The sequence below is a fragment of the Pinus tabuliformis genome, chromosome 8 (assembly GCF_031772625.1).
Source record: "Pinus tabuliformis cultivar Carrire ecotype Pingquan chromosome 8, CPIR1, whole genome shotgun sequence".
Lineage (NCBI taxonomy): Eukaryota > Viridiplantae > Streptophyta > Pinopsida > Pinales > Pinaceae > Pinus > Pinus tabuliformis.
This window is the reverse complement of record NC_142294.1, coordinates 1384677538-1384690223: the sequence shown is the minus strand read 5'-3', so window position 1 is coordinate 1384690223 and position 12686 is coordinate 1384677538. Positions and strand designations below refer to the sequence as shown.

General features: G+C 39.1%; 1 protein-coding gene across 6 annotated transcripts; it reads left to right on the top strand.

Moving 5' to 3' along the window:
* Positions 1-244: 244 nt before the first annotated feature.
* Positions 245-4949, top strand: LOC149240720 (uncharacterized). Of its 6 annotated transcripts, none has more exons than XM_089373778.1 (2): positions 245-487; positions 3568-4949. In XM_089373778.1, the coding sequence occupies exon 2, from the start codon at positions 3708-3710 to the stop codon at positions 4785-4787; it is 1080 nt and encodes a 359-aa protein (XP_089229904.1). In that variant the 5' UTR covers positions 245-487; positions 3568-3707; the 3' UTR covers positions 4788-4949. The 6 variants fall into 6 exon arrangements, with proteins under 6 accessions (XP_089229904.1, XP_089229908.1, XP_089229909.1 ...); XM_089373782.1 differs by lacking the exon at positions 245-487 and adding an exon at positions 757-1048; XM_089373783.1 differs by lacking the exon at positions 245-487 and adding an exon at positions 1060-1486.
* Positions 4950-12686: the final 7737 nt, after the last annotated feature.

The window sequence follows — 12686 nt, the reverse complement described above, 5'->3', positions numbered from 1 at the left end:
CCGTCAATAACTCCCGGCGGCCGAATAATTAATTGCAAGACAGGGATAAAGTACGTCTGATGTTAGGCAGCAGTTGACGGAGAAGGAACGGCAGTGAAAAGATGGCTTAGCTGGTTACCTAACCTACTTTAAATCCATGTCCACTTGCCGGACGGATAGACGGACGGCAGATTGTCTGTCTGTCAGAGTCCCCAAAGTCCATTATTGTCCCGCCGGCGACAGTGACTGCCTGAATTCCAGGAACACGCCCTTCTTCAACTGACGGACGGACTAATTACAGCCGTTAAACTGGTCAATGTAATGAATGGGGGTGAGCCTAGCTCCATAACCTCCATTTCTTTGGCTGTGGAAAACCCTAATGAATGTTTGGGCTGGTTGAGAAATGAGCGATCACAGTAAAGAAATTCAGTCACAGGAATGGAAAATTTCATGGCGGATAGGACGGTCATGAAGATTTTCATGTAGCCAGATGCGTAGGCCATGGAAGGCAAGTGTCGTGATTCTGGTTTGCGGATTATTTTGTTTTCTGTGTAATGTAGTTTAAAATCTGTGTGCATAGAATGGCGATGAACCATCACGGGAGATTTTAAAGAGGAATGAATTTCCTCAAGTCCCAAGGTGGCAGAAGTGAGTAGACTGTGGAAGGAAGCTCTCGTCATTCAGTGGATAGCCGAAGAGGCGCGTCAGTACCGATGGGTATTTGACGTTTAGTGATTAATTTTTTTTTTTTTTTTGGCCCTTTTTTGAAATAATGTGATTGTTTGCTTATACAGTACGAAGCTCGTGGGGTTAGGAATGGCGGAAAAGAAATCGAGATTCATGGAAGAAGTATTTTCGGGGGCGGGCTTGCTTGCTTTTTCCTTTTTCTCCTCGAGGAAAAGATTCGAGGCCAGAAATGATTGAAGAGTAGTGAAAGAAGGGATGAGATTTAAAAGAAGTAAAAGATTTGTGTCGATGATTCATGCAAATGTGCTGTGTGGATCATGGAAAGATAAGATTCAAAGTAAAGTGAATTGTTCTTCCATGCCCTCGGATTCGTATCGATATGGTAATTCTTCCAGCGGGGCCTGGGTTTGATTCCAGTCACGGAATATGTATGCATTTATGTTAGCCCTCTGAGAGGAGAAAAGCCAGCCGTGAATTCCTGTTAGGTTTTGACACGTCCCAGAGGATTTGAAATCGTTGACATGTTAAGGTAGAGAGGGGGGCCCTAGGATTCGATACCTGATTTTCTTGTTTTTGGGTCGGAAAGTCTGCACTGCACTGCAAACTGAGAGGTTATTGGAAGGTGTGATGCAAGAAGCTTCGCGTGCAGGTTAGGTGAATGGGGAAAGAAAGAAATAATAATACACACGATGACGCCATGAGGGGAATCGAACCCGGGTCGCTTGCTTTGGCTTTTACTTTTAAGGGTCTGTAGGCGGGGGGCGTTACTGAAGAAAATTCAAGCCAGGCGCGGCATGTAGTGGCAAGCTCTGCACTGCCAGTCGGTATTCCGTGTCAGTTTCCCCTTTGTCTATTCTATTCCCTCTTTTTATTTTTATTATCATCATCTTGAATTAGTTCAACCAGTGCCTGTTCATCGCGAATGCGATCCCTTTTCGTCCCGTCTTTCGTCCCGTCTTTTGACAAAAGAAGACGAGGGAGTGATAATGATAAGAAGAATAGTACAAGGAAGGGAGGGTATGGCATCCGCATCATCATATGACATGGCTGGAAATGGAATAGAATAGCAGCTTGGGATGTGGCGTCCACCAGTTAGTGGGATTGTCAAGACATTTGACGCAGAATTGGGCGGCCTTTATTTTCTTGGGTTCTTGTGGTTTTGTCCTCAATGTTGCCTTCTGCTGGATGGATATGTTCCCCTTTACGCAAATGGTCACCCGTTCGAATCCCCTGCGCGGCATCTATCTATCTATAGTTTGTCATCGCCACCGCCCAAGCACTAGGCTTCCCTGATTGCTGCAGCTCATATTATTTTTTTTTTCCTCCCGTGTTTGTCAGTCGTCAGAAATCTGCAGCAGGCGGCCCAATTGACAGAGAACGCCTGTTGCCTGCTTCGGCCTCTGCAGATGCAAGTGACCATCGCCATTTCTTGCCTGTTCGCCCTTCTCTGCCATGGGACCATCTTCCTCAAGTAAGACCCATTGGGCCTTTGGATTATTATGTATTATTCGTTTATATTAGACGATTGCAACGATTTTAGCCAAGCATTGTACAAATCCGCCCAAAATGCAGCGTTTTTGTCTGTGCAAGGGTATGTTTTTGCCGCTGTTATTTCTATCTAGGTGGCGATCTTTTGCCATAATACTATACTGGTCATCTTTTATGGCTCCCTCCCACCTTTTGGCGTTGCTCAGTCGTAAACGCCGACACAAATTTAATTTTATGTCAGTTATTTCGTTTTATGTTAAAATCAAAGTTAGATGCATTTCAAAGCAGTTTCATTTTCGTCGAAATCGGGAGAAGTTAAATATTCCAAATCTGGAATAGTTGCAGGTCGGTTACAAATTTTGGGGGTTCGGGGTCGATTCAGAGACCCTCAAAACCTCTGGGGTATGGAAGAACTATATCCCTGGCGGTCCAAGGATATCCTACATGGCGGCGTTTCTGCCAGACAGGGAAAGTTGAATTGTTAGGTGTCCGTGTAATTTATTGTTCGTGTACTTGGGCAGTTGGCGTTTGATGTATTGCTCTTTTATTACATTTATTTTCGAATCAGTTTTCAATGAATTTCCATTAAATTCGATTCAGCATTTTTTGATTCTTAGACAATGACAAACATAAATCAGATTTCAGATCCACAGAGATCGTTTTGTTTTGCAGATTTCTGTTTTAGTGCATTAGATTTTGCAGGGGTGTAAAATAAGTGAACTTGAAACTCGATAAATTTTTAGGGAGCGAAGCGAAAAAATTAGACAACTATCATTGCAGAAACTGTCCCGCTCCTGTGTTTTTCTGTGGCCTCTGGCAGGGGTGGGAGTGGGGTCAATTTCCTGGGCTTGCAGTTATCAGGTGGAGCTATACTGATTGCGCTGAGAATCGAAAGTGGCCAGTGGTGGTAAACTCCTACCTTTCTACGTCTGGACCACAACCCCACCCACCAAGATTAGATATCTATAGGAAGACTTATTTAGGCAATGCCGTCTAAAGTGGGCAAATTATTGACACAGACTAGTCGGCGATGGTCCCCCATTTGTTTGGCTGTTTGCTGAGAAGAAAATTTATATTGTATGGTTGGTTGGACTTCACCGGACTAGTAACTTTCAACTTTGAAGGTGTTAAGGCTGCCTGCCTGTCTGTTCTATCCAAATTATTACTGCTCCTGATCACCTCTGACCCATTTATGACTCTTCCAACCCAGAGCATGAGCGTTTAATTTTACTTCAATTTGCGATTCTAACTTAGATTGTTCTGACCCACTTCCTGACTTTTGCTTTTCGTGAGCAGAGTTTGCTTTTGAATTTTGATATTAATGTTCAGGTTGTGCATATAGACTTGTAATTTTGTTTGTTAACTTGATCTAGATTTTGATGGGTTATAAAGATATCTTTTGAATGGATGCAGAGTTCAAGGGTGGGTTGCAACCGTAAGAGATATGGGAGGGACGGCACGCTAAAGTACCTGCCTAGTTTGATTTCAGCCTTTATTTTGCGAGGGCTAGAGCTTTTTGATGGGAAAATGTAGATGCAAGCACGCATAAGCATATGATGAATATTATGAAAAATTGTAGCATTGATTTGGAAGGAAGTGAGAGTTACTTCTCAGAGGAGTCGGTTATCAGCCAGCAATTATCAGCCTCCAATGTTTCTGCTGGTCTCGAATCATCATTGTTTTCCCAGCAGCAGCACCAACCCCACTATATGTTCCAGGTCCAGGAGAACGCACCCAAATCTAGGGAGAAGTCTTCTACAGAGGACTTCAAGTTGGAGGAAACTTCAGAGGTTTCGCTAAATCTGACCATCGGATATGATGATGAAGGAGGAGGTACTGTTCGAGAAGGAAAGGATCTGCAAACCTCAAATTTCATCGATTATTTTGGTCAAAGTAATCATACAGAAGAAGCAGAAAATGAGCATGATGCATCAGTGGATACCAAAGGGCCCCTGGAATCCAGCAATGAACTCGGCCATCCTACCACATACCCTGAATCTTCTTCATTGTCAGCGCAAGGCTCTGAGCCTCGAGTTTTTTCCTGTAATTACTGCCAGAGAAAATTCTACAGCTCGCAGGCATTAGGAGGCCATCAGAATGCTCACAAGCGAGAACGCACCTTGGCAAAGAGGGGGCAAAGAATTGGGGCTTTTCAACACAGGTACATAAGCATGGCATCCCTGCCTCTCCATGGCTCTACAGAATCAGCTACAGGCCAAATGAACCGATCCCTAGGCATAAAAGCACATTCATTGATTCACAAGCCACCTTATGCGGAGCCCAGTTTGCCTCTGAGCCACCATGGATGGTCAAGGCCTCCTATAGAACAGCACCCAGCGGTTGGGAAATATGTTATGGAAGATATGGGTAGCAGCAGGATGATAGTGGGTAACAGGGGTGGAGTAGCTAGATTTGAAAATAATAATTTTGGTGCAGGTAGAATTTTGGGAGCTAACCCTTTCCTCCACGAGGAACCAGCTAGTTTTTGTTGGCCAGGAAGCTTCAGACGGATGCAACAACAGAGTCAAGAAGGGGGGTCATACCATACTCAGAATCATGACACTTCTTCAAATGCGTTTTATTTAAAACCGCAGGATGATATTTCCAAGCTGGATTTATCTCTTCGCCTTTGATTTGGAAAATTTTGGGTTTAGATGTCTAATATCATCTTTTGATGGTCATTCCAAATCCATATGGCACATTTTGGAACATTTTGGTCCAAGTTCTGGTCAGTATGCTAATTTTACACTGTAAATGCTTGAATAATTGGAATCCCGTCGTTTAATTTCTGCTTTCTTCGTGTATTATTTCCACAATGTCGTGTGAGTTTGCAGAGGTATATATACGGCCCTACTTTTATGTTATTAAATGTCTACATATAATTCTGTTTAATGTTGAAAGAATACAAATGAAGGCCAATTCTTGATAGTGAGGAAATAGCTTTTGATTTTTACTCTTATCCACCATTTGCTTCAGTTGCAGGTTTATAAATGATTGTTATGTGCCTTCTGTTGCAAGTCCTGCTGTGTATCAAGCTCATTTCTGAATGTTGTAGGATATCCATACTATTAGACTTGTAAGAGCAGCTCTTAAGATAAGATTACTAATCAGTGCATGTGCATAGTTGTATTGTTCTTTTCTCTCGGTTCCTCTTGCGCATGTTATGCATCAATTATCAGTATAATGCCATGTCATGGTAACAGATTACCAGAAAATAAGATAAGAATACAATCAGATTATAATAACTTGTTTTCGACATTAGCATTGCACTCCACAATTCTGGTTAGGACATTTCAGAAAAATGTGCAATCAAACACAGCTCGCAGCTGATCCTCAACCCCAAGTTTAGAAAAAGGAAGTACTGCTGATTATCAGGCCTTGACAGCAACGATTATTTTTAAAATTTGTCAGATTCCATGGTTGATGGCATGAACATTAATGTTTCCCTTTCCGTTGGTATCTATCGCGGGAGATGGAGGATGATTTAGAAATTGCAGTCCAATGTAGCCTCAGAAGAATCTTAAGATGGAATTGCATTTTTGATCAAGATCTCTTCGTAGTTTTAGTATATAACAGATCCCAATTACCACCTTGAGGCAATGGCCTGAACGCTCCTACAGTTAGTGATAATTTTCCATTGGTTTAGAGAAAAAACATAAATACCATTGTACATTGTATTCAATGGACCATAACATGGATAAATTCCCGAATTCATGTGTAAATTGGTGTAGAAAGAAGCCTTTTCTCATCCCATTTATAAAATATATGTAGATTATTGTATCCCTTGGTTTAGAGAAAAAACATAAATACCATTGTACCTTGTATTCAATGGATCTTAACCTGGATAAATTCCTAAATTCATGTGTAAATTGGTGTAGAAAGAAGCCTTTTCTCCCATTGCATTGCATGGTGGTTTTCTATATTGAGCATTTCCATCTGGCTTTGGAAGAGTTTCTTCGATGATGCATGTCTTATGTCACACAGTCAGTTTTTAGTTGTGTTTTTCTGTCTTATGGAATGTTGCATTTTTATGGTGTCACATAAAAATTACATGTCTTCTTGGATAAGATGACTGGCATTTACATCGACTGTTATTGATGTATACATTTTGAAGACTGTTATTTTATGCCATTGTCCCTCTTCTACTAAATTTTATAGGTGTATCTATTTTTATCTTTTGCTTAAAATATCATATGATTTATATGAATTAAGTTTTGTATGAATCATATTAAACTCAGCCAACTTATAATCCAAGGTTACATGTTTACCAGGTTTGAACCTGGGTCATTATAGTGACAATGCCATGTTTCAGCTGCCTCACGCCACAGATAGAGAACAGAGTTCTTTTGATATTTAAATATATTTCCTTTACTAAAATAAATATTACGAATTTATATATTGGTACCTTAGGGTGTTCTCTTTCACTGTTATGCACAAAGAAATTGGACAATTCAAACACTGCAAAGAATAAATTGTTCCTAATCCGGATTTATAATCTCGGATCTTAGGGTCTGTGGAACATAAGTTGTTAGGAGATACACCAGTCCATGATTGTGTCATGGTTCTATATAAAAGGTTTGTCTTTTCCTTTGGCAAGGGGATTTTCAAATCTAAAGTCCACACGAACTTAACATTCGTGGATTGCAAAATGTATTGCAAGCAGAATAAGTACCTGGACTGCAAGATGTATTACAAGCAGTATAATTTCCCAGTTCATAATTGTTTCATGGTTTTATATCGAAGGCATCTCTTTTTCTTCTGCAAGAGGATTTTTAAATTCAAAGTAAATACGAACTTAGCATTCGTGGATTACAAAATGTATTTGCGAGCGATATAAGTACCCACATTACCATTGTTGAGAGAGATTGGAACTTCGAGATTTTTATCAGTAGTCTATGACTTTATCAGTTGTCCATTTGGTTGTGGCTTAGCAGTTGATACAAGCATCGGCGCGATATTGTACCTCAATAGGCATAGAGACATGGAACAATGGGCGTAGAGACATAGAAACAATGATGAAAAAATACATTCAAGAAATTGTGAGAAGAATCGAAAAATCCAACCAACCACCATTTGATTCCTTACCATGAAACCCTTGCGAGTGAAGGCCTTGTCTTTCTTGTTGCCTGAGCAGCATGTTTTTTCTCATTCTGCTGATCTTTCACAGTACGAGTTGGATGCCAGGTTGCACAGCTCGAGTTGGATGCTAAATTGGAATCATGGAAAAACCAAATCATAGAAGTCTATAGAGGGTCAGAGCTTGAATTTAACACAGGCAAAGCGAAGCATCACAAAGCAACTTGTGCATAAGTCCAACCATGTCGGAAGCAAAACCCTGAACTACAAGCTGACATGAGTAACAGGTTTAAGCAGAAATCTGTAAAGGATCTTTCGGCACCTTAGAGGAGAACCGCGCTGCGAATACGATGCATTTGCAATAAGAGCAATTCGAGAACTATTTGGACTCTTTTTGCTGTCAATTCCATTTAAACCATCACCACAGGGAATAATTCTGTTAAAAACGTCTTTGGTGGTGTTATCAAAGATGGGCGCACCTCAGAACGATTCAAAGGGGATTTAGGAGCATGACAAAGATAAATGTGGTGATCGATCGAAGTGTTCCCTCACCTTTTCTTGCGGGAGAACAAGACGTTATCCTTGATTTGTCTCAACTTGAAACTTTTGATGAAATGGTGAACACAAGAAACGTTTCTGGGATCTTTTGATGAAATGGTGAACACAAGAAACGTTTCTGGGAAAAAACGCTGATGGGGTCGTCTTCCCATAATTTTCCGTGACAGAGGGTTAAATGGAAGAAAGGAAAGTCCATTTCAATGGAGAAAGTTTAAATATTCTATGTTTTGGTATCTTAAACTCGAATTCGCACATAAAATTTATGTTGAGATTGTAATTTCCCATAATTTGTATTCCACATTTTGGAAAACTCATGAAGCACTTGAATTATTTGAATGGTACATTTAAAAAACTCAAATCTGCATTTCAATTGTCCAATGGTTTTTAATTAAAATTGGGATAAAATTAATTAGTTTTTAATTAAATTTTTAATAAAATTAATTAGAAAATATACATTGAAAATAATCATAAATATAAATATAAATGTAAATTTCAACTGAAACACAGTAAATGTAAATGTAGAATGTAGAATGTTTAAACTACAATACAAACATAAAATGTAGAATGTTTAGACTACAATCATTTTAATTGATATCACTTTAATTATGATAAACTACAATCATAATATGCAAAATAATTAAACTACAATCATTTTAATGTAGAATGTTTAAACTACAATTATAAAATGAGAATGTTTAGACTACAATACAAACATAAAATGTAGAATGTTTAGACTGCAATCATTTTAATTGATATCACTTTAATTATGATAAACTACAATTATAATATGCAAAATAATTAAACTACAATAATATTAATGTAGAATGTTTAAACTACAATCATAAAATGTAGAATGTTTAGACTGCAATCATTTTAATTGATATCACCCCAATCATGATGGGGCGGGAAGAACTATTTCACGAAACATATATACTTGTTACATAGTGATAAGACCTAATAACTTTGATACTTTGATATATTGTTTAAATTTTGAAATTACATCTGGAGGTTTGATCATGTTCAAGTTGAAATGATTCAGGAGGTTTGATCATGTTCAAGATGAAATGATTTGTGTAAACTTGACTCAGTCAAATTACCATCAGTTTTTGGGCTCCAGTGTAATGACAATCCATGGTTTTGTCCATGGTATTCATCTTTGATGTAAACCCATTTAAAGGTGCAAAGACGCCATGCTATTTAGTCCCATCTGTGGGATTCCAACAATGGTGTCTTTAGACACCACAACTGCATTGGACGTATGTTTGATCAAAGTCTTAAGGCCTTGCAATAATACGTGCTCCTCTGCAATATGTATTGCTGAACAATAGGTCTTACAACTTCTTGGGGAAATACATTTGCCTTGGACCAAATCCCTTGGGTGTTCACACACCACTATGGCTCTCATAACATGTTCGCTATTTCACTAAATTTCAAACCATTGATTCCATCTTTGTTTTCTCATCACTGTGACCACTCTCTTGCTACATCTCTAGCTTTGTTGATCCATATCTTGACCTAGGGATACTCACTAGTTTACCTTTCTCCTTGTATCACCCCATGCTATTCATTTGCATCCTAGTTTTCATTATGCATTCTCTTCTTGGCTTTTCTTGCTACTCTTGAAATTGTTGCACATTTATCTCCCTAATTGTCGGCAAAAAATGTACAACCATGATCATTTTCTTGCCTCTACAAATCACATGTCTCAGTCGAGTGGCATGGAGGGTATTCACTCCCGCTGCAATTCCAACTTGAACTTGCGATCAACCTTTTGCAAACTAATTCTATAAGGCCGTAGATGCTCAACTCTAACTTTAATATGCTATTCACTAATTTATGATAACAATTGTTAAGAAAAAAAACAACTTTTTGCACACTTGTTCTACAGGCCATCTGTAATGCCCCGGGAAAAAATGTAAATATTTGGTTCACTGTGGTAAATATAAACTGAACCTGATATTATTATCTGTTTGAAATTTAAATATATTTGTTTTCATTATGAGAGATAAGAAATGTTTCTTTTTAACGCTGGTAACTTCTCAAGGAGAAAGTGGTCATCTTGAGGTAAAAACACAGTTGCTGTGAAGGCAACCTTAACTACCACCCTTAAGTGGAAGAGTTTCCAGAGAAAAGGAGGGGAGGGGAGGAAAATCTGCGTTGTAGGGACAGGCCGAAAAAAGAGGAGAAAATAAAGGAGGCTAAGTCTCGTGATGATCAGATAGCCCTGCACATTGTGCAAGTAACTTGCGGAAGTTGTCTAGCAAGTAAGCAAGGGGGGAGATTTTGGTCCTGAAAGACGAATTTCATGGTCGGGCGGTTGAGAGGCAGCGGAAGCCCCAGGTTCGGGTGAGCCTTCAAAAAGATCTTTACCAGCCGAAGAATTAGGGATGTAAAGAAACCCTTGAGGGAAAGCTGCTGTGTGAACTTTATAATGTATCATATTTCTGTTAAAAGGTGGTGCGGAAGGTTTTCCCTACAGTGAATAGTAGAGGAAATATGAGAGGAGAGATGGGTGTCCTCTTAAGAATATCTTTACAAATGTAAGAGTTAGTAGTCTGTGAAGAGCTTTCTTTTTATTTATGAATTAGAAATAACTGCAAGAGAACTCTATAGGAAAAATTATTCATAAATGAAAGGCAGAAAGCTCAAAATTTATAGCAGACTCAGAACTAGCAAAACACTGTCCATGTAGTAGACAAGGATCTATATAATAATTAACAGAATGATCGTTTAGGAGTTCTTTCCTTAATTATTCCTGAATACAAAGAAATGCAGGGAAATCTAGAGAGTAGATTCAAACCCTCGGAGCACAACCAGTGGAGGGATATTTATGAAAGATTTTAAAGAAAACGTTGAGTGGCAAAACAGTGTCCGCAAGCATAACGAATCCAAATCCAGAACCCTTTGTTTCCTTACATGCGTACAACGATATTATTAAATGACAACGATGCAAATCATGTAACTATATAATATTGACAGCAGAACGATTCTTGTAGCTATATAAACATACGAAGGGGAGTATTCATGATAAAGTTAGATAATAACATAACCAGAGTGCTGAGGAGCGAATTGAAGTTTAAGAGAAAGCGTAAATGTGTTATGCACATAACACTAGCAGTGTCATAGGGCTAGACCCGAAAGCAAATGCCAACATTCAACAAACTTGCTAGGAATAAAACATTTAACTATGCTGCAGATTGCTTACACAGATTCTTATGAAAACACGCAGTACAAACACAATAGCATTCCATGGGGTCAAAACTGAACATATAAATTACACTGTATAAACCATAGGAATATTTCTATAACTCAAGGAACCTTGAAGGGGTTGGAACATCACAGTATCAGAAGAAGTCACAACGCGCGGCAAAAATGGCATGCATTTAAAAACTAAACATATACTCAGGTCACAAGGACCTTAACAGGGAACTGGAAAATGAATATACGAAATTGTGCTTAGCTAATAAATAAAACCGTAGCAAGCCAAAGGGATTCAACCCAGGGTTTATAACCAGAACAGTGCTCCTTAAATAAATGTAATACATAGCGTAATAGCAAATTAAGAGCAAGCCGGAGGGCATGTCAAATTTAACAATGCGCTAGGATAACCAGGGCTACAGTTTTGAGGAATAATTTCGAGAACAAGATTTTACAAACCCTGGAAGGAGCAGAGTAAACCTGACCAGCGTATAGACTTCACCATAAATCTGATATAATAAACGAAATAGGAGTCATAAAGACTTGCGCTAGAGGGCCATTTTAAAATAAAAGGGAAGAACCCTTTCCTTTCAACATCGGAATGAGCAATCTGTCAATAGATCCAAAGAATCGACAACCATCAGGGGAAGTATTTCCAGGAAAACTTACCCATTAACCATTCGCAGAAGAGGTAGGACCTGGAAAGGCATTGTTTAGAACCCTCTGGTGATTGCTGGAGGCTGGCATCATGACCTTCGATCATAGAACAAACACAAGCAAGAGAACTATCAGAGATTTGGACAAAAAAAAACTAAAGAAACCCTGAATGGAGGAAAAGAAATCGATGAGCTTAAAATTGCATGATAAAACTCTTACCAGAAGATGAACGCTGTAATAACCAGGTCGAATTCAGTCCGGAGCTCGGTGGTGTCCATGGACCAACTGCATTCATTTGGTGCGAAGGAGTTCTAGACGATTCGGCGCCAAGAAGGTAAGACAGAGCTGAAGCGATTCTTGGTGCAAATGGTTTGGGAAATCTATCGGATAAACAAGGGTGGAGCATATTGGACCAGCACAGCCCTCGGATGGGCATCCATACACCCACACCGTCAATGAGGGGAGAACCCGAGGGCGCGAAGTCAAGAGTGTACTCTGACCATACCCCATCACGTGATCGAGCCAGTGGACATTAAATTCCAAAGCCAGATGTAAAGAGTCGACGACACAGCATGAAAGCCGTCATCAAATAAACTATCCACCGGAGAGATTTTCCGATAACGCAAAAGAAAAAAAACAATACCCTTTGATATTTCCAGAATGATGCATGTGGCATTAAGAAATTTAGTAAGATTAACATGTAATATTTAATAAGCATGTATGAGGTAGAATAGGGATTGACTATATGTAAAAAAAATTATTTGGTAAGTTTATTTCATATAGGTGGGACATTACAAGTGTTATCAGAGCCAAGAATAAAAAACTGTGGCCTATGGGAAATGAAGCAGATAAACAGATAAGTGCACACATTTTATTTTCATCTCTATTGAGCAATGAAAGAAAAACAGTGAATGCATTGACCATTCTTCTGTTATTTTTCGTAAGTTAAGCACAGGAAAGCAGAAGACCGACAATATGAGAAGAGTAGACAGTGCGTCACGTAGGTTTGTGGTGGGTCAGGGCCCTACAATCGGTCCTGAGAA